Source organism: Chiloscyllium plagiosum, chromosome 33, assembly GCF_004010195.1.
Source record: "Chiloscyllium plagiosum isolate BGI_BamShark_2017 chromosome 33, ASM401019v2, whole genome shotgun sequence".
NCBI lineage: Eukaryota > Metazoa > Chordata > Chondrichthyes > Orectolobiformes > Hemiscylliidae > Chiloscyllium > Chiloscyllium plagiosum.
The window spans coordinates 38,535,172-38,562,248 of NC_057742.1; the positions used below are offsets into that span (position 1 = coordinate 38,535,172).

General features: G+C 42.9%; 1 protein-coding gene across 1 annotated transcript in view; it reads right to left on the bottom strand.

Annotated features, from left to right (window-relative positions):
• Positions 1-27,077, bottom strand: part of LOC122539642 (E3 ubiquitin-protein ligase TRIM41-like) — a 49,501-nt gene that overhangs the window by 16,469 nt on the left and 5,955 nt on the right. The window contains exon 2 of the mRNA XM_043674641.1: positions 18,443-19,024. Within this exon, the coding sequence (XP_043530576.1) occupies positions 18,443-18,955 (513 nt within the window). The 5' untranslated portion in view covers positions 18,956-19,024. The remainder of the gene's footprint in view (positions 1-18,442; positions 19,025-27,077) is intronic.

Below are 27,077 nucleotides of genomic sequence, written 5' to 3' on the forward strand. Positions count from 1 at the left end.
AGCGTCGCTCCGAAAGCTAGTGTGCTTCCAATTAAACCTGTTGGACTATAACCTGGTGTTGTGTGATTTTTAACTTTGTACACCATCTATAAGGAGTATGATGGAATACTCTCCACTTGCCTGGATGGGTACAGATCCAACCACACTCAAGAAACTTTGTTCTAAAGAAAGGTCCTATAGAAGGGTCATTACACCTGAAATGTTGACTCTGCTTTCTCTCCATGGATGCTGCCAGAGCTGCTGAGCTGTTCCAGCAATTTCTATTTCTGTCTCAAGAGGTTTGGCACTATCCTGGTTACAGCAGCCCACTTGATTGGTACCCTATCTAATACCTTTAACATTCAGTCCTTCTTCCACTATCAATAGCAGTAGTGTGCATCATCTTCAAGATGCATTATAATTAACCAAGGCTCCTTTGCCAGCCCCATCCAAACCTGTGACCTCTACCACCAAGAAGGCCAAGAGCAGCAAGTAGGTCACCACCTGAAAGTTCCTTACTAAGTCACACACCATCCAAGGGTAATTAGGGGTGGGCAACATTTGCTGGCCCAGCCAATGACACCCACACCCCCTGGATGGATTAAAAACGTTCAATTAGGAAAGATGTTGTGAAACCTGAATGGTTCAGAAAAGATTTACAAGGATGTTGCCAGAAATGGAGAGTTTGAGCTATATGGAAAGGCTGAATAAGCTCAGGCTTTTTTTCCCCAGAATGTTGTCAAAGGCTTGATCTTATAGAGGTTTATAAAATAATGAGGGGCATGGATATGGTGAATAACTAAAGTCTTTTCCCCAGGATAGGGGAGCCTAAAACTAGAGGACATAGGTTTAAGGTGAGAGGGGAAAGATTTAAATGGGACCGAAGGAGCAAATTTTGCATGTGGAGGGTGGTGCGTGTATGGAATGAGTTGCCAGAGGCTGGTACAATTACAACATGTAAAAGTCATTTGACTGTGTATATGAATAGGAATGGGGCTAGATTAATTTGGGACACCTGGTCGGCATTGACAAGTTGGACCGAAGGGTCTGTTTTTGTAATGTACATTTCCATGACTCTGTGATAAGGAATGTAATATTAAATTGCTTGTGGTTATCAGTTACCTGCCAAAATAAGAGTTACAAATACAATAATAATGAAAGAAATTGGATGTTACTGAGAAAGCAGCTATGATGTTGAGGGGTGGTACACATCAGGAATTCAGAGAATTACTGAATTTAAAACTCAAACAAATTAAACCACAAGAATAAATGGTCAGCAACTTGATCCTGATTGCACAAGGTGTACCATGGAGAATGCAACAGGGAATTATTGTCCCCTCCCCCATATACAGATTAAAATTAAAAAAAGTGGAATGTAAGTGAGAATATTTCAGAACTTCCCAAAGTTCTCTTGTTTTGGGAATGATTGGAAATGGAAGAGGATATTTAAGGAGCAGTTAGACTAACATCTGTATTCGAGAAATTACTGTCATCACTGATTAAATTTGCATTGTTAACAACCGTGAAAATTTTCAGTTGCTCAGATAGAACCAGCATAGGTTAGATCATGGCTGAAAAACCCACTTGAAATCTTTGAAAAAGTTAACATTTCTTAAAGTAGTGGGACAGGGAAATGTCTGTGATTGTTATTTATCTCTATTTCCAGAAGGTATTTGAAATCTCTTATATGAAATTGTTAGCCAAAGGCAAAGCTCATTGGATTTGAAGGCAATTTATTGCCTTAGTTCAGAAATTAGCTCTGCAGTAGGTGACAGAGAGTAGGGAAAATAGGCAAGTTCTCTAATTGACAGCATGAGACTGTTGGTGTACTACAATGATCTTAGTCTGAACTGAACAGAAATTTTTGAAGAAAGATTGATAAGTTAGGTGAATGGAAGAAACTGTGCACAATGGAAAGGGTTCAATCATCTCCTTTTGACTTAATGAAGATAGTCAGAGTATGTTCTAAATGGCGAAAACTCAGAATCTAGAGAAATGGGAGTCATTGATAATTAAAATATCAAGCACAGACATCACAAACAAATCAGAGCATTGTGAGATTTTAAACTAGATATTGTGCTTCTGTCTATTGACTTGAGACTCAGTCCTGACTTTATCTCTGTGAAGTCACAACACAATTGTGTGTGGTTCAGACAATGACTTATCTGAAGTTGTGAGGGAAGATATCCACCTGGTAACTCTGTAGTCCCAGACTGAATCATCAGGATTGATGGCCACTTCTGGGTTCAAAGTCAAGCCAGACCTGAGCAAATCAATGGGCAAGCCTGGAGTTCAAGCAAAGTGGAAGCACCTTGCTGGCACCACTCAGGCAGGTGGGTCTAACTGGAGATGGCTTGGGACAGGGATGGGGGAGGGGAGGTTGGGGCTGCTCACTCTGGGGCACGGGAGACATGAACAAGCTGGATCCCATCTCAAGCCCAGATACAGCTTAACAAGGTAACAGTGATGGAGAGAGAATGCCCTTAAGAAGCTGTTGAAGTACCTCAACTGGTCCAAGGCTGGATGGATACTCAACACCTACCTGTCAGGATAAGACTAACAGAGAGCAAGTTTTGTACATGGTATCCTCTACCTTCCCTCACATGTTATGCACCTTCTGCCTGCCAACTCCTGCCTTCTACAGGAATGGGAAGGATGTTGATATTTGGTCTTTCGTAATTGAAGAAAGTGAGGACTACAGATGCTGGAGATGAGAGTCGAAAGTGTGTTGCTGGAAAAGCACAGCAGGTCAGGCAGCAGGTCAGAGGAGCAGAAGAATCGATGTTTTAGGCATAAGGCTTACATCAGGGACTGATGAAGTTAACTGAAGGCCTGAGGAAGCTACCATGCAATGGGGTTTTGTTACAAATCGATGATTATATTACAGAATGGCAAAATAGGCTCAGGAACCATGCCTGTTCAGGGCTGAACCATTACAACAAATCCTCTTCCTGCCCTGGTGCCATATTCTTACATCAAATCCTCTTCTTGCCCTGGTGCCATACCCCACATTAAATTATCTTCTTGCCCTGGTGTAATACCCCTGTATCAAATTCTCTTTCTACCCTGGTAATGTACTCCTGAAAGATATACAATCCTCCTCATGAACCAATCTCTTCCCCTTTCAGTTCTAAATGGCCACTCCTTATCTGGAGACTGTGCCCCTAAGTTTGGACTCTTAAGGTAGGGGAAACTGCTTCTCAACATCTATCCTGTCAAATTTTCTATGAATGTCATCTATTTCGATGAGGTGAGATCACTGCTCTTCTAAATTCCAGAGTTTATATGTCCATTCTCCTCATGGATAGCCTTCTCCTAACAGCTATAAACCTGGTGAACCATTGTTGAACTCACTGTAGGAAGGCAAAGTCTTCCTCAGCTAAGGAGAGTGGAGGTATACACAGTACTCCAGTGGAGTCTCATCAAAGTAGTCTACAATCATACAATATGAAACAGGCAAATCAGCAGACCATTTCTATCCCTATTTTATGCTTCACCTAAGCCTCTTCTGCTTTTTAATTCATTCATGGGATGTGGACATTACTGGCTATGCCAAAATCGCCCTGAGGACTGTTAAGAGTCAATGACACATTGCTGTTGGTCTGGATTCACAAATAGGTCAGGCATAAGATTTCCTTCCCTAATAAACCAATTGGTTAAAAATCACACAACACCAGACTATAGTCCAACAGGTTTATTTGGAAGCACTAGCTTTTTAAGCGCTTCTCCTTCATCTGGTGGTTGTGGAAAATAACATTGTAAGACACAGAAGTTATGGAAAAGGTTTACTGCATGAATCCATGTAAGATTATATAAATCAATTTTTTAGATTAGAATCAGTCTGACCATTGTGGCACAGACAGCCTCACAGAGAGAAGTGAACACCTTCAATAAATTATCTGAGCCGACATGACACCAATTAGATTACCTACAGCGTGGAAACAGGCCCCTTGGCCCAACAAGTCCACACCGACCCTCCGAAGAGAAACGCGCCCCACTATATTTATCCCTGACTAATCCACCTAACACTATGGACAATTTAGCATGGCCAATTCACCTAACCTGCACATCTTTGGACTGTGGGAGGAAACCGGAGCACCTGGAGAATGTGCAAACTCCACACAGACAATTGTCCGAAGCAGGAATTGAACCCGGGTCTCTGGCGCTGTGAAGCAGCAGTATTAACCACTGTGCCACCCCAGTTGTTAAAGTTTACTTGAGAATGTAACTTTTTAAAAAGGTTTTGCTATTTACATATGAAAGAACTGAAACCAACATGGTCATTCTAAAAGATGACAGACTTAACAAACAATCCAGGTCTTTTTCAATATATAATTTCAGTTACATCACACTGTAAATTTCTGCTATAAATTCTGTGTCTTACAATCTTATTCTCCAAAACCTCCTGATGAAGGAGCAGCGCTCCAAACGTTAGTGCTTCCAAATAAACCTGTTGGACTATAACCTGGTGTTCTGTAATTTTTAACTTTGTACACTCCAGTCCAACACCGGCATCTCCAAATCATGAGTCAATTGGGTCTTTACAACAATTGCTATGTGTTAGTTGTATTAGATTAGATTCCCGACAGTGTGGAAACAGATCCTTCACATCCAACAAGTCCACACCGACCCTACGAAGAGCAACCCACCCAGACACATTCCCCTCCGTTTACCCCTAAAAAATGCACCTAACACTATGGAAATTTAGCATGACCAATTCACCTAACCTGCACATCTTTGGACTGTGGGAGGAAACTGGAGCACCCAGGGGAAACCCACGCAGACCCACGGAGAATGTGCAAACTCCACACAGACAGTTACCCGAGGTGGGAATGAAATCCGGGTCCCTGGCGCTGTGAGGTAGCAGTGCTAACCACTGAGCCACCGTGCCACCCCAGAATAAGCTTGTTGTGTTGGAATTTTAACACAGCAGCAGCGTTCAACACTGAACTTTAATAAGCTGCAGCAGGATAGGCAACCCGCACAAATGACAATGGTGGGATATGATCACAATTTTATTAGTTCTGTACTCCAGATTTTTTCATTCGAATTCAAATTTCACCATTTGTCTTTGCTATGTCATCTATGACCTTCTATCCTTTCATTCCTAATGTATTTATCTGACTTCCCTAAAAAAGAGCAATTCACTTCAATTACACCATGGTAAATCTCACATTCTTACCGCTCTTTGGACACAAAGGTTTCCCATCAATTCTTTACTTTATTTAGAGAAAATGGCCCTTGGTTACTGACCTTTAAGTCAGTCTGCAAATAGATGGGTGGGAACCTGATAAATTCTCCCACCTTCTCAATATAACAGTGGACATAAGAAAAGGTCTAGCAATGTTTAAACATGCATATGAATAACTTGTAATAGATATAAATTGAAAGCTATCCATGGCAAAGTTAAGTTCTGGCTTCAGGCTTGGAGTTTAAGGCCTGCTCCAATTTGTCAATATTTTAAGAGAAGTTTTTCAATCCATGATGCCAGGTGGTACATGTGTCAGTGCCATGAAGGTGTTGTTATAGAGATATAGATACTCAGTCTATGTTTATAGAAACAGAACTTTTAGAGAGGTCAGTTTGGCTGGAAATTCAATCAGTACGACCTGTAATTATCATGAATGGCAGAAAAGTCACTCAAAGTGGGACATTTCTGCCTTGGAGGATGGCCCAAGGGATCGACTATGAGACAAGTGGGATGTTGCTGTTACTGGGAAGGCAAATATTTACTTATCCTTCCCTTAGTTAAGAGTAACTCTTATTGCTAATTATATAGGGATCACACGAGAGAAAGAAACTAGATTCTCTTTTTAAACTGATCCAGAAGAGTTTTTGAATCAGAAGTTTCATGTTTATTATTACCGAGTCCAGCCTTAAATTCCAGATTTAATTGTGCGGTGGCATGGTGGCTCAATGGTTAGCACTGCTGCCTCACAGTGCCAGGGACCTGCATTTGATTCTAGCCTCGGGCGACTGTGTAGAGTTTGCATATTCTCCCCGTGTCTGTGTGGGTTTCCTCCCACATTCCAATAAGATGTGTAGATTACGTGAATTGACCATGCTAAATGGTCGGCATGGTGGCTCAGTGGTTAGCACTGCTGTCTCACAGCGCCAAGGACCCGGGTTCAATTCCCACCTTGGGCAGCTGTCTGTGTCAGCTGAGTTTGCACATTCTCTCCGTGTCTGGGTGGGTTTCCTCCGGTTTCCTCCCACAGTCCAAAGATGTGCAGGTTAGGTGAATTGACCATGCTAAATTGCCCAATTAAGCACACCGACCTGGACCCAATATACCGACCACTACAATGGACAGCTGGAACTGACAACCGGAAGCGGCAGATTCAAACCACTATAAATGCCAGAGGAAACATCACAGAAGTGCTTCACAGGAGGCTCCCAAGCACTGAGGATGTCACCTAGACAGGGGACGAAACGTCTGCAACACAAATTCCCAATTCGGCGAACAGAACCACAACGAAATTTCTCTGGTTCTCAATTCTACCCCTTTTAAATAAACCTCAGTCTTTGAAAAAAAATGGAAATCAGTGGTAGATTCTTGACACAGAGAGTGGCAGGTACATGGAATGCACTGCCAGCAGTGGTAGTGGAGTCAGATACATTAATTACATTAAATGGCCTCTGAATAGGCACATGCATGATAGTAAAATGTAGGGTGTGTAGGTTATTTAGATCTTAGAGTAGGATAAATGGTCAGCACAACATCGAGGGTTGAAGGGTCTGTACTGTGCTGTACTATTCTATGTGCTGGAGAAACTCAACAAGTCTGGCAGTATCTGTGGAGAGAGAACACTGCTCTTCTTCAGAACACTGCTTTCTCTTCACAGACCTGCTGAGTTTCTCCAGCAATTTCTGTTTCTGTTTGAGATCTTCTTTCTCCTATATTTTAGTTTGCCTTTAGTTTACTTTTAGTTATTCTTTGCCTTAGCTTTTGGTTTTTTGGTTTTAGAAAGATTTTGTTAACCTGTGCTAAACTATGTAATTCACAATAATCTATGTTCAAATTAATCTGCTAACTAAAAACCAATTCTGCAAGTTGATTAATATATTTTAATAAGTTGTAACACCCCTCCTCAGTATTGATTGCCCTCACAGCATGTTTACTTTGAACATTTAGAAATAGTGAATTTGATTTTAAAGTTCTAATTATTAATGTTATGTGAACATCATTTGGCCCAGCAACAATCCAGCAATTTTCCACTTTTGGTCAGTCTGAATCTTCTGAGAGCTGCTACCACTGTTGGATTTCTGCTCTCAGACCTACTCTCTTACCCTGTGTCCAAGCTCTGCATTTCTGGCCCCAAATCCCGATGCCAGAGGCTTCAGATGTTTGCAGTATTGCTCCAACCAGCTGTATTCTCATACTGTAGGATTATCAGAGGAATCTAAGCCCTACCCCAGTTTTACAACACTCTGTGGCATATTTTGGCAAGTCAACAAGTTTAAAGATTTAAAAGGTTCTTTGAAAACATGATAGGGTAGATGGATGATCATGACTGACTAATATCTGACAGGGTACAATGACAGGTGAATGAGTGGGTAACTGGATAAGGGGATGGGAAGGCAAGTGGATAAAAGAATGGTGTGGCAGGTAACTGGCGAGGCAGGGGAAGGGAACCACTGGTAAGGTCAGGGAGGGAGAATCAGGACAAAGGGGCTCATAGGTTGATGGGGATGTAATGGATCAGGCAGGGGCAGGTCAGGGGATTTGAGTCAGTGAAGATTAATTTGACAGGGTTCAAAAGTTAGATAAGGGGAGGTCTGGAGGTCAGTGGGTGTCAGATTTATAGTTAAGAGGTAAAATCACCATAGGGCTGTTCTCTCACTAGTTAGTGATGACTGATTGGTGATGGTTAAACCTGAGGTCACCACACTACAAGCGAGGGGAAAGGTTGAGAAGGAAAGTCTTTCATGGTAACCTCCACAGGTATAGGAATTAGAACATTAGAACATAGAACAGAGAAAAGTACGGGCCTTTCGGCCTATGATATTGTGCCAAGGATTAATCCTAATCTAAAATAAAATAACCTAACCTACACTCCCCTCAATTCACTGCTGTCCATGTGCATGTCCAGCAGCCCCTAGTGACTCTGCTTCCACCACTACCGCAGACAACGCATTCCATGTACTCACAACTCTCTCCGTGCCTCTCATTACCTTGTACACCTCGATGAGGTCACCTCTCTTCCTCTTTCTCTCCAGAGAGAGAAGTCCGAGCTCAGTCAACCTCTCCTCCAAGACAAGCCCTCCAGTCCTTTGCATCCTCTCCAAAGCCTCCTATAACAGGTCGACCAGAACTGGACACAGTATTCCAAATGTGGTCTCACCAGGGTTTTGTAGAGCTGCAGCAAAACCTCATGGCTCTTAAACTCGATCCCTCTGTTAATAAAAGCCAAAACATCATATTCTTTCTTAACAACCCTATCCACTTGTGTGGCAACTTCGAGGGATCTATGCACTTGAACACCAGATCCCACTGTTCCTCCACAATGTCAAGAAACCTGTCTTTAAGTACATATTCAGCATTCAAGTTCGACCTTTCAAATGCATCACTTCGCATTTATCCAGGTTGAACTCCCTCTGCCATTTCTCAGCCCAGCTCTGCATCCTGTCAATTTTGTGCTGCAGCCTGCAATAGCCCTCGATACTATGAATGGCACCTCCAATCTTTATGTCATCGGCAAACTTACTAATTCACCCCTCAACCTCTTCATCCAAGTCATTTATAAAAACTACAAAGGGCAGTGGCCCAAGAACAGAGCCCTGTGGGACGCCAGCCACCACGGAACTCCATGCAGAATATAGTCCATCTATAACCACTCTCTGCCTTCTGTCAGCCAACCAATTCTGAATCCAGGCAGACAAATCTCCCTGTATCCCATACCTCCTGACTTTATGAATGAACCTACCATGTGGAACCTAATCAAATGCTTGCTGAAGTCCATGTACACCACATCGATTGCTCAACCTTCTTCAACCTGTCTCGTCATCTCTTCAAATGACTCAATAAGATTTGTGAGGCATGACCTGCCCCTCACAAAGCCATGCTGACTGCCTTTAATTACCTTTGTTTTTCCAAATAGTCATAAATCCTAATCCTCAGAATTCTTTCCAAAGCTTTGCTGACCATAGACGTAAGACTGACTGGTCTGTAATTGCCAGGGATTTCCCATTCCCTTTCTTGAAAAGAGGAACAACATTCGACTCCCTCCAATCCTCCAATATAACTCCCGTGGAGAGTGAGGAAGCATAGATCTTTGCCAACAGCTAAGAAACCTCTTTTCTTGCTTCCCAGAACAACCGAAGATAAATCTGGTCTGGCTCTGGGGACTTCTCAATCTTAATGTTTTCCCAAATGTCCTGCACTCAACATCCTCAATCTCGATCTGTTCAAGCCTGCTTCCCCATTCCTCAAAGTTCTCATTCACAACAAGGTCCCTTTCCTGCATGAAAACTGATGCAGAAAACTCATTTGGGGCTTCCTTTATCTGCTCAGACTCCACGTACAAGTTCTCTACACTATCCCTGATCGGCCCTACCTTCTCTCTGATCATTCTCTTATGACTCATATTATGACTCATATTCAATTCCCGCCTCAGGCGACTGACTGTGTGGAGTTTGCACATTCTCCCCGTGTCTGCGTGGGTTTCCTCCGGGTGCTCCGGTTTCCTCCCACAGTCCAAAGATGTGCATGTCAGGTAAATTGGCCATGCTAAATTGCCCGTAGTGTTAAGTAAGGGGTAAAATGCAGGGGTATGGGTGGGTTGCGCTTCGGCGGGGCGGTGTGGACTTGTTGGGCCGAAGGGCCTGTTTCCACACTGTAAGTAATCTAAAAATCTAATCTAATTAGATTAGATTAGATTAGATTACTTACAGTGTGGAAACAGGCCCTTTGGCCCAACAAGTCCACATTGACCCGCCGAAGCATAACCCACCCAGACCCATTCTCCTACATTTACCCCTTCACCTAACACTATGGGCAATTTAGCATGGCCAATTCACTTAACCTGCACATTTTTGGATTGTGGGAGGAAACCAGAGCACCCGGAGGAAACCCACGCAGACACGGGGAGAATGTGCAAACTCCACACAGAGAGTCACCTAAGGTGGGAATTGAACCCCAGTCTCTGGCGCTGAGAGGCAACAGTGCTAACCACTGTGCCACCGTGCCGCCCACTATATGAGTAAAATACCTTTGGGTTCTACCTAATCCTTCCAGCCAAGCCTTTTTTGTTCCTCCTCTCCCTCCAGCTCTCCTCAGTCTATTTTTGAGCTCCTCCCTAGCAAGCCTGTAATCCTCTAAAGCTGTGCTGGACCCTTGCTTCTGTAAGCTGTCTTCTTCCTTTTGATGAGAGGCTCCTCTGTTCTTGTCATCCAAGGCTCCTTAATCTTACTTCTTCTTGCCTGTCTCAGTGGAATAAATTTATGCATCATTCACAACAACTGCTCCTTAAACAGTCTCCACATATCTTTTGTAACCATTTCTGTGGAACAATTGCTCCCAGTCAGTACTTCCCAACTCCTGTCTGATAGCATCATTATATCCTTTACTCCAATTTAATATTTTCCCATGGTAACTGCTCCTTTCCCTCTCCATGGCTGTGGTAAATGCAAGGCAGCTGAGGTCACTGTCACCAAAGTGTTCTCTCACTGTGAGATCTGACACCTGTTCTGACTCATTGCTGAGCACCAAATCCAAAATGGCCTCTCCCCTCGTTGGTCTGTCTACATACGGAGTAAGGAAACCCTCCTGAACACACCTGACAAAGATGGCTCAATCCAAAGTAGGCCTTCCACAGTGGCTCAGTGGTTAGCACTGTTGCCTCACAGCACCAGGATCCCAGGTTTGATTCTAGCCTCGGGCGACTGTCTGTGTGGAGTATGCACATTCTCCCCGGCTGTGTGGGTTTCCTGCGGGTGCTCTGGTTTCCTCCCACAGTCCAAAGACGAGCAGGTCAGCTGAATTGGCCATTCTAAATTGCCCATAGTGTTAGGTGCATTGGTCAAAGGGTCTGGGTGGGTTACTCTTCGGAGGGTCGGTGTGGACCTATTGGGCTGAAGGGCCTGTTTCCACACTGTAGGGAATCTAATTTAATACTTGGAAAGTTGAAGTCACCCATAACACCAACACTGCTACTTCTGCACTTTCCAAAATCTGCCGGCCTATGAGTTCTTCGATCTCCTTACTGCTATTAGGGGGTCTTTAGAAGAGCCCTAATGAGGTGACTACTCTCTTGCTGTTCCTAACTTCCACCCATACTGACTCAATAGACAAACCTTCCGTGACAACCTTCATTTCTGTAGCTGTGATTAGCAAAGCTACACCCACTCCCCTTTTCCATCCTCCCTGTTCTTTTTAAATGTTCTAAACCATTCCTGCCCCTGTGAAATCCAAGTCTCTGTTATGGCCACAACATTATAGTCCCAAGTACTTATCCATGCTTTAAGTTTATCAATTTTATTTCTGACACTCCTTGTATTAAAGCAGAGACACTTTAACAGATCCCTTTGTTCCATCACATGAAAAATCTTCCCAATAAATTCTCTACATCCTGTCACTGCCTCATCTACAACTACATCCTCCTCAGATGTGTAGTTCTGGTTCCCACCCACCTCCCATCTAGTTTTAACCTTCCCAAACCACTCGAGCAAATCTCTCACCCAGGATATTTGTGCCCCTCCAGTTCAGGTGCAACCCGTCCTTCTTGTACAGGTCCCACCTTCCCCAGAAGGCATCCCAATGGTCTAAGTATCTGAAGCCCTCCCTCCTGCACCAGCCCCGCAACCACATGTTAAGCTGCACTCACTGAGTGTTCCTCACCTCACTGTCTTGTTACACTGGTAGCAAACTCTACTTGTCCTGTTCTTCAGCTTCCATCCTATCTCTCTGTAGTCACTTTTCAGATCCTCAATCCCTTTCCTGGCTATGTCATTGTTGCCAATATGTACCACAGTTGTTGGCTGCTCAGCCTTCCCCTTCAGAATCTTGTAAACCTGATCAGTAACATCCTGGACCCTGGCACCTGGGAAGCAACATACCTTCCAGGAGTCCCATTCCTGACCACAAAATCTCCTAACAATCCGTTTAACTGTTGATTCTGCTACCGCTAGCGCTTTTCTATTCTCCCCCCTTCCCTTATGAGCCACAGTACCAGGTTCAATGCCACAGACCTGACAACTATGGCTTCCCTCTGGTAGGCCTTCCTCACCAGCAGTATCCAAAATGGTATACTTATTACTGAGGGGAATGGCCATAGGGGATCCCTGCTCTGTCTGTCCGTTCCCTTTCTGCCCCCAGACTATAACTCAGCTTTCCTTATCCTGCGCCTGAGAAGTGACCACCTCCCTGAACAACCTCAATTTCCCCCTCAGTCTCCCATATGATCTGCAGTTCATCCAGTTCCAGTTCCAGCTCCAGTTCCCTAACTCTGTTTTCAAGGAGCTAGAGTTGGGTGCACTTCCAGCAGATGTGGCCAGTGGAGACATGTCGTATCTCTCACCTGCCACATTCTGCAGAAGGAACATGTCACTGCTCTAACATCCATATCCAGCTACTCTTAAAGCCCACACAGTACTAAACAAGGTAGAGAGAAAAAAGAAAGTGTACAGACTCTTATTAAGGTTAGAAGAGGTGAATGGGAGGGAGGTCCTGCGGTGTAGGGTTTTGGGTTTAGATCGCACCCACTTAAAAAAACAATCACTTAGCTTCCCAGCAAGCTCCGCTTCTTCTGTTCTCTGCTTCCGCCACATGAACCTGAAAACGCCACTGGCACGTGAAGGTAGGTCCCTTTATACAAACCCTTACCTTCCCAACAGGCTCCACTTCCTCTGCTCTCTGCTCCTGCCGCCCGAACCTGAAAAACGCCACTGGTACACAAAGATGGAACCCTTTATAGTTCCCCTTACCTTCCCAGCAGGCTCTGCTTCTTCTGCTCTCTGCTCTGCCATCCGAACTTGAACTGAATTCATACTGTTTGGCAGCACTCTGCATTGTAAAACTGGCCATCCAGCCAACTGAGCTAATTCATCATTAGAACCCTGAACCTTTTTTTTAAACCTCCTTTCTTAATATAGGTACAATGTTGGCAATCCAGACACAACTTGTTTTTTCTAATGAATTATCAGGTCAAATGTCACAGTGTCTGTATTGGTTTTAGTCTGCATTCTTTTAAGCATCTCTGAAAAAAAATAAAGAAAACCAGGGTTTCTATCTTCTTGGTTCATTTAATGTTTCTCATATTTTTTAATTTTAAATATGGTATTGTCATTCAGGGAGATATCAGGAGGTCACAGATTACTTAGAATTGTAGGAACCTTAATGAGTATAAAATATGGCAATACCCTCCTGAGTGACACTCACTTTGGGTTCTGCGAGGTGCACTCAGCTCCTGATCTCATTACAGCCTTGGTTCAAACATGAATGAAAGTGCTGAATTCCAGCTGAGGTGAGGTGAGGTGAGGTGAGAGTAACAGTGGTCTAACCAGGGTTTTATACACCTGCAGAAAGACTTCATGGCTCTTCAACTCAATCCCCCTGTTAATGAAAGCCAAAACACCATACACTTTCTTAACATCTCTATCAACTTGGGTGACAACTTTGAGGAATCTATGTACATGGACCCCAAAGATCCCGCTGTTTCTCCACACTGCCAAGAATCTTGTCTTAACATACAAATTTGAAATTCCAAAATGAATCACTTTGCATTTATCCAGGTTGAAAGCCGTCTGCCACTTCTCAGCCCAGCTCTGTATCCTGTCAATGTCTTGCCTGCAACAGCCCTCAACACTATCTACAACACCATCAACCTTTCTGTTATTGGTAAACGTACTAACCCATCTGTCCACTTCTTCTTTCAAATCATTTATAAAAACTACAAAGAGCAAAGGCCAACAACAGATCCCAGCAGGACACCACTGGTTACCAACCTCCAGGCGAATACTTTCCATCCATTACCACTTGTTGTCTTCTTTCGGCCAGCCAAATATGTGTCCAGACAGCCAAATTTCCCTGTATCCCATATCTCCTCACTTTCTGAATGAGACTACCATGGGGACCCTTATCAAATGCCTTACTGAAATCCATATATACCACATCCACTGCTTGACCTTCGTCAACCTGTCTCATCACATCATCAAAGAATTCAATAAGGCTTGTGAGGCATGACCTGCCCCTCACAAAGCCATGCTGACTATTTTTAATCAAATTATGCTTTTCCAAATAGTCATAATTTCTGTCTCTCAGAATCTTTTCCAGTACTTTGCTTACCACGGACGTAAGACTGGCTGATCTGTAATTCCCAGGGATTTCCCTATTCCCTTTCTTGAACACAGGAACAGCATTCGCCTCCCTCCAATAATCCGATACTACTTCTGTGGAGATTGGGGATGCAAAGATCATCACAGTGCGCAGCAATCTCATTTCTTGCTTCCTGTAATAACCTTGGATATATCTGGTCTGGACATGGGGACTTATTTATCCTGATGTTTCCTAAAATTTCCAGCACATTCACCTTCTTAATATCAATCTGTTCAAGCCTACGAACCTGGTCTACGGTGTTCTCACTATCATCAAGGTCCCTCTGTCCAGTGAATATTGAAGTAAAAAATTCATTTATGATCTCCCCTACCTTTTCAAACTCCAGACACAAGTTCCCTCCATGATCCCTGATCAACCCTACACTCTCTCTGATCATCCTCTTATTCCTCAAGTAAGTGTAGAACGCCCTTAGATTTTCCCTAATTCTTCCCACGAAGACTTTCTCGTGCCCCCTCCTAGCTCTCCTCGGTCCATTTTTGAGTTCTTTCATAGCCACCATGTATTCCTCTAAAGCTGAACTAGATCCTTTCTTCCTCAACCTTAAGTAAGCTTCCTTCTTCCTCTTAACAAGAAGCTCCTCTTCTCTTGTCATCCAAAGCTTCCTCACCTTACCTTTCCTTGCCTGTCTCAGTGGGGCAAGGTTATCCAACATTGGCAACAAGTGCTCCTTAAACAGCCTCCACATTCCCCGTAGTGCATTTCCTGTAGAACAATTGTTCCCAAATTATACTCCACAGATCCTGTCTAATAACAGTATAATTCCCCTTCATCCCATTAAATACCTTCCCATACTGTCTGTTACTATCCCTCTCCCTGGTTATGGTAAAGGTGAGGCAGTTGTGGTCACTATCATCGAAATGCTCTCCCACCGAGAGATCTGACACCTGGCCTGGCTCGTTGCCTAGCACCAAATCCAATATGGCCTCCCATCTAGTTGGCCTTTCTACATATTGAATCAGGAATCCTTCATGGACACACCTGATAATATCGGCTCCATCTAGACCATTTGGACTGAGGAGCTTCCGATCAATATTGGGAAAATTGAAGTCACCATAGCAACAACTCTGTTACATCTGCACCTTTTCAAGATCTGCTGTCCAATCTGTTCTTCCATCTCTCTGCTGCTCTTGGAGGGGTCTATAGAAAACAGCCAATAAAGTGACTGCTCCTTTCTTGTTACTGACTTCCACACATACTGACTCAATAGACAAGCCTTCCTCGATTACCTCCCTTTCTGCAGCTGTGATGCACTCTCAAATTAACTGTGCTACTCCCCCCTCCTCTTTTACCCCTTTCTGTTATTTTTAAAAGATCTAAACATCCAACAACTATTCATGCCCTTGTGAGATCCATGTCTCTGTTATCTACCATCTAAAATCTTTTCTTTATGTCTGATGAATTAAATTTTATAATTTGAGTTAAGATGGTATGTCAACAGAACTCACTGGTAATCAGCATCCTCAAGTACATATCGAGTGTTCCTCATGCTGGAGTAAACATTGTTGGCAAAAATGGCTTCAACCTTCAGAATCACTTCATTCCAATCCAAAACCAATGGTTCCGTGCAGTAATTATTGGAATAATTGGGCAATGAAGGGGGAAACTGCAATCATTGAACAGATATTTGGAGACTATGATGGCTTACAAATAGGTGGCAAAGTATGATGGCAGAGTTAAAAATCACACAACATCAGGTTATAGTCCAACAGGTTTAATTGGAAGCACACTAGCTTTCGGAGCGACGCTCCTTCATCAGGTGAGCGTCGCTCCGAAAGCTAGTGTGCTTCCAATTAAACCTGTTGGACTATAACCTGGTGTTGTGTGATTTTTAACTTTGTACACCCCAGTCCAACACCGGCATCTCCAAATTATGATGGCAGAGGACTGCTTTTGTGTTTGGAAGCTTGTGATCAGTGGTGAACCACAGGCATCAGTGCTAGGGCCCTCGCTGTTTGTTATGTAGGTTAGCAACTTGATTGTGATTAGATTAGATTACATTACATTACAGTGTGGAAACAGGCCCTTCGGCCCAACAAGTCCACACCGACCCGCCAAAGCGCAACCCACCCATACCCCTACATTTACCCCTTTACCTAACACTACGGGCAATTTAGCATGGCCAATTCACCTGACCTGCACATCTTTGGATTATGGGAGGAAACCGGAGCACCCGGAGGGTGCCCACGCAGACAAGGGAGAACGTGCAAACTCCACACAGTCAGTCGCCTGAGGTGGGAATTGAACCCGGGTCTCTGGCCCAGTGAATATACAAGATATAATTTGTACGTTTGCATAGAACATAGAAAATAGAACAATACAGCGCAGTACAGGCCCTTTGCTCCTTCATCAGGTGGTTCCTTCATCCACCTGATGAAGGAGCAGTGCTCCGAAAGCTAGTGCTTCCAATTAAACCTGTTGGACTATAACCTGGTGTTGTGTGATTTTTAATTTATACTTATAGTACATCACCCTTAATCCTGACATTTGTTATAGACAGACTTCAACCTATCTCGCTGACTGCAACTTTGCCCTATCAACTGTCTATCCTTCCTCACTGACTCTCTGCACGCTATATCTGCTTGCTCACCAGCTACCCCATCCTCTGATCTATAGCTCCAGTTCCCATCCCAAAATTGGGGGTGTTGTTGATAGTGAGGAGGATGGTCTCAGGCTGCAGTCTGATATTGATGAGCTGATAAATTGGGCAGAGCAATGGAATTTAATCCTGATAAGTATGAGGTAATGCAGCTTGGCAGGCCTGATAAGGGAAGGTTATATACAATAAATTGTATGTCCCGAGAGAGTGTTGAAGAACAAAGGGTCTTTGGTATTCAAGTGTTTTGATCCCTGAAAGTGTCAAGTCAGGTAGACAGATTGGTGAAGAAGGCATACAGAATTCATGAATTTACTATCCAGGGCATAGAATATAGGAGCAGGGACAACCTGTTACAACTTAATAAAACATTGGTTTGGCCACAGATGGAATATTGTGTGCAGTTTTGGACATACCACTATTGGAAGAATGTACCTGCAATGGAGAGAAGATTCACCAGAATGCTGCTTGGGATGAAAAGTCTTAGTTTGAGGAGAGATTGGATAAGCTGGGTTTGTTTTCCGTAGAGCGGAGGAGGCTAAAAGGGGATCAGATTGAAGTGTACAAAATTATGAGAGGCATAGACAGAGTAGATCATAAGAACCTTTTTCCCGTGTCTAAGACCTGAGGGCATAAGTTTAAGGTGAGGAGTAATTGGCTCAGAGAAGAACTGAGGAAAAATGCTTTTACTCAGAGGATGGTAGAAATATAGAGTGCACCGCCTGAGAGGGTTGTAGAGGTGTGTACTCTCATAACATGTAAGAAGCATCTGGGCATACTTTTAAAATGCTAGGGCATGGTAAGTTATGCACCAAGTGCAGGTAAATAGGATTAGTATAGTTTGGTGTTTGTGGGTTGGAATAGACAGGATGTGCCAAAGGGCCTGTTTCTGTGCTGTATGACTCCATTACTAAGAGCCCAAAGATTGTTTTCTTTATGTTGGTGACACATTCTGCCATTTTTGTATTTTTGATGGAGGCAGCATCGGAAAGGCTGTGATTATTGTTTACTAAATGTCCTGAAAGAAATAGCAGAGTTGATCAGTTACTATGAGACTGGAGTCATGTGTAGATCAGACCAGGTAAATGGAGAATGCTGCCATTGTGAAGACAACAGGAAATAATTTGGGTTTTTCCCAACAATCCAACTGTTTTAATGGTTGTACTCTAGCACCTACCACAAATGGCCATTTCAGATTAATTCAGCATGGGTGGAATTTGAATGAATGATGTCTGTGTTGCTAAGGCTGTTATATTAATAAATGGCTATAATATCTGTTTGTACGGACTATGTACTGAAGTATTTTTATTATCCCAGATTTTCCTGTTTTATTATTATGTCAACAATAGCGCTATCGTGTCTGAGTCAAGAAGTTGTGGGTTCAAGTCTAACTCAAGAGTTTAACCCCCTTTGGTACCTGAGAGCTGTACTGAGCGAGAGCTGCTCTTCAAATGGTGTGGTCACCCTAAGTTCAGCACTATACAAATACAGAACTCTCTTTCCTATTGTCCCTCTATTCTGCACTTCTAAATTACCTTATAGTATCGAGCGGCTTCATTGATGGGATAAACTCGATGGTTCTTGTGTTTGTTGGAGTCTCTGCAAATTAGACAAATTAACTCTTGGTCATCTTCACAAAAAAGCTTCAGTTTCTCCTTGTGCTGAGGACACATGTCATAATCCTTAGGGTAGAACCCGAGAGAAGAGGCATCTGGGCTCAGTGACCAAAGGAGCACAATCACGAAGATGAGAATGACGAGGAGCAGGAATCCAAAATTATTGTCACCACTTGACTCAGTTTCTTCCGAACTGTTCCCTTTCTTTGACTGTAGTATCTCGACCACACAAGCTAGCGTTCGATTAGTTCTCAAAATGCCAGAGGAATACTGTCGACACAATGGACAGATGGATGTTTCCTCCCTGTCCCAATACTCTGTTATACAGGGTCTGCAGAAGTCATGTTCACATTCTGTGGTGACTGGATCTTTAAATGTATCCAGACATATTGAGCATGAGAACTGGCTCCTGATGTCGTCTTCTACAGACATGGTTCCAGTTTGGCAGCTTGGTGAAGTCTTGATTGTCCTGCTTCCAATACACAGAGAAACCTTCAATCCCTGCGTACAAGGAAACATGAGATGGTCTCATTATGTGGACACACACACACACACACACACACCCCCGTGGGCTAACTCTAAATTGTACTGATGCCCAACTAGACTTAGCCAGGACTCCACAGTCAGGTTTCAAATCACTAACTATCAAACTGTGTGTAAATGTCCTCATGCTGAATGGCTTAAAAAAAATCTTTGAAATTAAAAGACACCTTCTCTTCCTGGAAAAGAGTGTTTCCAAACTGGCCTTTCATTATGAAAATGGGAAACGAGAATTTTTGGGGGCATATTCTTTCCCTAGTAGGGTTCTGTGAGATGGTGGGAACTTGAAGAAGATAAACAAGTGGCCCCTCCAGAAAATGAAATAAATAAAACTAGGGTGCAGTTTAAAAAAACTTCACTAAATTTTGGAATTTCCACAATTGATGTGACTGAACACATTGTGTCTTACAGCTGATCCTCTGACTTACATGTACCCAACGACCAAACAGACAACCAGAAGGATTGACTCTTACCCTTCACCCTACGCTTGCTAGCTGTCTCGCATTTCCTCTAGAGTCATGGAGTCATAGAGTCCTACAGCATGGAGACAGGCCCTTCTGGTCTAGACTAGTTCATGCCACCAAAATATCTGCCCACACTTCCCTGCATTTGGCCCATATCCTTCTCAACATTTCCTATCCATGTATTTGTGCTTTTAAAAGTTGTTAATGTACCTGCCTCAGCCACTTTCACTGGCAGCTCATTGCATGGATATATCGCCCTCTGTGTAAAAAGGTTATCCCTCAGGTTTGTTTTTATTCCTTTCCCTCTAACTTTAATCTGATGCCCTCTCATCTCCGATTCCCCAACTCTGGGAAAAATACTTAGTGCATTCACCCTATCCATACCAGTCATGATTTTATACACTTCTATAAGACTTCCCCTCAGTCTCCCACACTCGAGAGAAAAAAGTCCTAGCTTGTTCAACTTCTCCCTATAACTCAGACCCTTGAGCCTTGGAAACATCTTTGTAAATTTCTTCTGCACTCTTTCCAGTTTAGTAATATCCTTTCTGTAACAGGGTGACCAAAACTGAACACAATACTCCAAGTGTGGTCTCACCAACGTCCTGTATAACTGCAAGATAACTTCCCAACTTCTATACTCAACGCTCTGACTGATGAAGGTCAGTGTGCCAAAAGCCTTCTTCACTGCCCTGTCCACTTGTCACTCCACTTTCAGAGAATGATGCACCTGAACTCCATGATCCCTCTGTTTCACTACAATCCTTAAGGCCCTCACCTTCACCATGAAACTCCTATCTTGATTTGACTTTCCAAAATGCAAGGCCTCACACTTATCTATATAAAACTCCATTTGCCATTTTTCGATCCACTTCCCGAGCTGATCAAGATCCTGCTGCAATTTCTGATAATTTTTCTCACTGTCCACGATATCACCAATTTTAGTGTCATCTGCAAGCTTAATAATCATGCCTTGTACATTCTCATCCCAATCATTGATATAGGTAACAAACAGTAATGGGCCCCAGCACTGATCCCTGAGACACTCCACTAGTCACTAGCCTCCAGTCTGACAAACAGCCTTCCACTATTACCCTCTGCTTTCTACTATCAAGCCAATTTTGTATCTAATTTGCCAACTCACCCTGGATTCCATGCAATCTAACCTTCCAGAGCAGCCTGCCATATGGAACCTTATCAAAGGCCGTACTGAAATCCGTATAGACTACCTTTACTGCCCTGTCCTTGTCAACCTTCCTGGTCACTTCAACAAAAAAACTCTAACAAATTTTTGAGGCATGATCTCCCACTCACAAAGTCATGCTAACTACTTCTAATCAAACCCTGTCTTTCCAAATGCATGCATATCTTATCCCTCAGAATCTTTTCAAAATGTTAAACTTCCTGGTCTATAGTTCCCAGGCTTCTCTTACTGCCCTTCTTGAATAATGACACAGCATTTGCTACCTTCCAATCTCCCAGGACTTCATCCGTGACTAACGATGATGCAAAAATATCAGCTAGGACCCCAGCGATTTCGTGTCTAGCCTCTCACAGTGCCCTTGGATGTATCTGATCAGAACCAGGAGATTTATCCACCTTTGTACACTCAACACCTCCTCTACTGTGATATGGACTGTCCCCAAGATATCATCACAAACTTCCCCAAATTCCCAGGTCTTCATGTATTTCTCCACAGTAAACATAGAGGAGAAATATTCCTTGAGAACCTCGCCCATCTCCTGTGGTTCGACACATACATGTCCACTTTGGATCTTGAGGGACTCTATTCTTTCTGGATATTCTTTTTCCTTTAATATATATTTAAATTACTCTTTGGATTCATCCTAATCTTCTCACCCAAGGCTATCTTGTGACCTGTTTTCACCCACCTGATTTCCTCCTTCAGTAAACACCTGTATTCCCTATATACCTGCAGGGATTCCCTTATTCCCAGTTGACTGTACCTGAGCCACATCTCCTTCTTTTTTCTGATCAGAGCCTCAATATCTCTTGTCGTCCAGGGTTCCCTATTCCTGCCAATCTTGCCCTTCACCTGTCACAGGTACATGTGGACCTTGAACTCTAGCAATTTCACTTTTAAAGGCCTCCCATTTGCCAGGGGTCCCTTTGCCTGCAAACAAACTACTCTAATCAACTCCTCTAATTGTGTCTCCATTCTTATGTTTTGATTGCTGGTCATTTGTCCCTCTCTCCATTTCTCCCTGTGCAGTTATGTGTTCTTTTCATCTTCTGCATGTCTCCCACATTTCCTGATTGCTCCGTGTTGTACAAGATAGTTTCTATCTGAAAGAGTTAACTGACATCACGCGATAAGCTCCACCTATCAGGGGATAAAGGTTGTCCCTGGAAGGAGCGAACCAGTTGTTATGGTTAGATGTCTCTATATCATAGACAAGAGTGTTCAGTGACTATGCTGTATATGTGGCCTTAAGTATTTAATAAACTAATGATTTCCAGAGCTGGAAGTATGAAATAAAGTAGAAAGTACTGGACAAACTCAGCTGGTCTAGAATTATCTGAGAGAGAAAAGCAAAATTAATGTTTCAAGTCAAATGACCCTTTGTCAGAACTGACAAAAAATAGACTCAATTTATACCAGATGTACATTTAATGGAGCTCACAACCAGATAAGAAACAATATGCACCACATCAGGAGTTTTGCCGTTGCTGAATGGAGCTTGACCATCTGCTGCAATATTGTTTGGGTGAAAGGTCAAACGTGGGCTGAGGGAGCAATGGTGACTCTCAATCTTGGGGGCTGCTTCTCCCCAGCACTTCAGTTGCTACTTCAGAGGACTGGAGCTGCAGGATTGCCTAGTTCTGGACAGGACAAACCGGACATTGGCCTTTTGAGCTGCTATGTGCTGGAAAGAGGGAAACTCTGCAGTATAGTAGGAGGATGACAGAAGCTGAAAATTGGGATGGAAAAGGAAACAGAGCAGAACTCAAGAACTGAATCTGGAGTGGGTAGCAGATTGATGCAAAGCCTGAAGCCTGCAGCTTGATGATCTTTTAGATCCCTCTTGATGGTTTGTTGGAGTAGTGGGAAGCCAATACAGACAGAAAAAGACATTTTTGTCCCATCAGGAGCAGCAGGGTGGATGCCATGTATTGAACTGCATGTGGATTACATTCAGAATGGTGATACTCTACCTCTTGATTTCATGGACTTTGCCCCTGTTACACACTCTATTAGGTGCTGGCATCTCCACCTCTCACAATAGAAGAGAGATTGATTTAAAAACAAATTAGAGGATGCCGCCATCATTGATTAGGCCTGAGTTTCTGGCCCATATCTAATTGCCCTTTTCAGATGGTGATGCAGAATCAACCCTACTTTGCAATGTATTTGAAGTCTGATTTCTGTCTCTGAATGACATTTGTCCTTTAGAAAACTACAATGACCCAGGTAGGGTTTGAACTACTGATGGTAGCAACTTCAAGTTTAACATTACTGAGACTTTGCATGTTCTCCCTGTGTGGGTCTGTGTGGGTTTCCTCCAGGTGCTCCACTTTCCTCGTATAGTCCAAAGATGTGCAGATTAGGTGGATTGGCGGTGCTAAATTGCCTCAGTGTCCAGGGATGTGTAGGTTAGGTGGATTAGCCATAGACAATTGCAGGGTTACAGGGCCATAGGGGTTGGTCTGGGTGGTATGCTCAGCAGTGTGGACTCAATGGGTCAAATGGCCCACTTCCATGCTGTAGGGGTTCTATAATTCTATGAATTCCAGTTTTATTTAACGAAACTTGAAATCCCCCAGCTGCTGGAATTTGAACCTGTGACCCAGAGCCTGGGCCTTTGACTGTCAGTTCAAAGACATCTGCTTTATACACAGCATCACCTTGCTTTGTACCTAACGGTTAGTGTGACTTTGTCCCTAGTCCCACAATAAATGCGGTTTCCCTTGTTTTCTCTTTCCCAAATGCTGGACAAAATTAAAACATTAAAATACCTCACATACTTTACGTTTGGAAACATTAAATATTTAAGCAAATAGAATTACTTAATGTTCTCTGACTAAGAGCTTTTTAAAAGGATCAATAAAAATCTGCATTCTGAGTCTGAGGATAATGAGTGTTGATTGTTCATCTTGCTTCCTTAATGTGATCCTACAGCTTTAAATATTTGGAGTATTCCAAGCACCATTTGTAACTTGGCTACGATTTGTTTACACAGATGTAGAAACATCTCAGCTTGTCTCTACTTGTTGACTCCAGACTTTGCAAACACGCCTAGTCTTCAAACCGGAGGTAGAGATTGGGCTGTGAGATGGGCTGGCTTCTCTGCAGAACAGAAAAGTTGAGAGGTCTGGGATTCAGCACTGAGCTTCTCTCAGAGAAAAGGGGTTGGAATACTGTGTTCAATTCTGGTCACCTGCTAAAGAAAAGATGTTGCGAAACTTGAAAGATTTCAGAAAAGATTTACAAGAATCATGCCACAGTTAAAGGGTTTGAGCTAAAGGGAGAGGCTGAATAGGCTAGGACTATTTTCCCTGGAGTGTCAGAACATGAAGGGTGACCTTATAGAGGTTTATAAAATCATGAGGGGCATGGATATGGTGAATAGGCAAGGTCATTTCCAAGGGTAGGGGATTGCAAAACTACGGAGCATAGGATTTGCAAGGTTTGCAAAAGTGCTGTTACGTCGAATGAGATCATTGCTTCGTCTTCCTCTATTTTGGTGTTTTTGATGATTTTTTTCTTCCTAAAAGTTCCTAAAAATCCTACAAAAATGTATAAACAGTGTGTACTTTAGTAATCAAAGGCCAGCAACAAACCTCTGACTGGTCGTTCTGACTCAGGTAGTTACTCATCAACAGGGAGACAAATATACTTAACAGAAGAGCATCCTGAAGCATAATCACCTCATTAGGTTTTAGTTGATGTCTCTGGAGATATATCTAATAATGTTGTGCTAAATGCAACTGATTAACTAATTTCACTATGTTCTTGTTACATGCTGCCCATGTAAACAATTATGATTTCACTTCTGCTCTGGACACAAAATATATAAATATTGAACTATCTATTCATTTGAAGCACTTATTTTGTTATTTATATGTTGAAATGAAACTTTTCTGCTCATCTTGTTCATTATGCTCATTGTCTATGTTTCCATGAGTGGTAACAGCAGAAAGGGGCTATAAATTCACAAACCAGAGATAGAAACACAACCAGACATGTTAACCTGAATATACTCTCTTCATTTTTAAATTAATTTCATTCTGTCATTTCAGGCATAAATAAGAATGTTACACTGTCACAAGTGCTTAAGAGACTCATTCACTTCCAAAGGCACAAACTCTAGGGGGATCTCATGCAGGTTGCCTTCCACAGGAAATGTATTGCCCGTACTGAGTATTTGTTGCAAAACCCAGGAGTACAACGTTTGGAACCCCTTGTGATCTGAACAGGGCACTTCCGAATTTTGTATGTTTCTCCCAAGCATGACTCTTTTCAGAAACAGTGACTGGAAATATCTGGAGAGATAAGGCCAGCTATGAATTGCTAAACTGCTTAATTTCACAACTAGTGGTCATGGAGAGGAATGAAACCAATGTCTTGCAATCATATAGCGCCTTTAATGCAATCAAATACACCAAGGTGCTTCATCAGAGACTTTTACAAGTTTGATACCAGTCCATGTAAGGAGATGTTTGGAAAGATGCTGGATCAAAGGATAGGTTTAACAGAGAAGGAAAAGGTAGAACAATGGAGAAACTTAAAGAGTGAATCCCAGAATGTAAAGTCGGATGTAGTGAAGGAATGGGAAACACTAGCAGGTTGATTGAAATTGAGAATATTTCGGACAGGCGGTTCTGTGGCCGGACAGGCGGTTCTGTGGACATGGGCGAGACTCACGGATGGTTTGTTGCCTCCCGGGTGCCAAGGTCCGAGACGTCGCAGACCGTGTCTTCAGAATCCTTAAGGGGGAGGGTGTGCAGCCAGAAGTCGTGGTGCACATTGGCACCAACGACATAGGTAGGAAGAGGGGTGGGGAGGTCATTCAAGAGCTCAGGGAGTTAGGCTGGAAGCTAAAAGCTAGGACAGACAGAGTCGTCACCTCTGGGTTGTTGCCGGTGCCACGTGACAGTGAGGCAAAGAATAGGGAGAGAGTGCAGCTGAACACGTGGCTGCAAGGCTGATGTAGGAGGGAGGGCTTCAGATATGTGGATCATTGGGATACCTTCTCCGGAAGGTGGGACCTGTACAGGGGGGATGGGTTGCACCTGAACTGGAGGGGCATCAATATCCTGGGCGAGTGGTAACAGCAGAAAGGGGCTATAAATTCACAAACCAGAGATAGAAACACAACCAGACATGTTAACCTGAATATACTCTCTTCATTTTTAAATTAATTTCATTCTGTCATTTCAGGCATAAATAAGAATGTTACACTGTCACAAGTGCTTAAGAGACTCATTCACTTCCAAAGGCACAAACTCTAGGGGGATCTCATGCAGGTTGCCTTCCACAGGAAATGTATTGCCCGTACTGAGTATTTGTTGCAAAACCCAGGAGTACAACGTTTGGAACCCCTTGTGATCTGAACAGGGCACTTCCGAATTTTGTATGTTTCTCCCAAGCATGACTCTTTTCAGAAACAGTGACTGGAAATATCTGGAGAGATAAGGCCAGCTATGAATTGCTAAACTGCTTAATTTCACAACTAGTGGTCATGGAGAGGAATGAAACCAATGTCTTGCAATCATATAGCGCCTTTAATGCAATCAAATACACCAAGGTGCTTCATCAGAGACTTTTACAAGTTTGATACCAGTCCATGTAAGGAGATGTTTGGAAAGATGCTGGATCAAAGGATAGGTTTAACAGAGAAGGAAAAGGTAGAACAATGGAGAAACTTAAAGAGTGAATTCCAGAATGTAAAGTCAGATGTAGTGAAGGAATGGGAAACACTAGCAGGTTGATTGAAAGTGAGAATATTCAAGGATTAGAGGAATTCAGACAAGTTGGAGAGTTGTAGGACTGGGAGTGTGTTGAAACTACAATGGACTGCAGTAGTTCAAGAAGGAAGCTCACCACCCCACTACTCAAGGACAATTAGAGGGGGTGGTAAATATTAGTCCAGACTGAACAAAACAAAATGCTAGAAGACCTAATGAGGGACAATCATGCTTAGTCACACTACCCTACTGTCCACATGCTTCTGAGGCTTGGCCACAGTTTCTCTTGAAACTCCTGTTTCTGACTGACTCTTCAGCTTTTGTTTAACTACCAGCATGTGTCCTGCCTGTTGATTTTGTCTCTGTACAAACACAGCTGAGACACAATTCATGCTTTAGTGCTTTGCATTAAAGATTTCCCGGCTTGATGAGATGAGTTGTTTAACACCAGACATACATTGTAGCTCTTAGTCCAATATTTGTCTCATTGGCATTTTACCTATTTTCCACTGCAATGATTAAAACAAAACTTTTTGTCAATGTATTTTGGTTTACAAATCAAGTAATATTTTTTCTATGAAAAGCTGGTCAACAAATGTCAAAATATATCAGAAACAGAA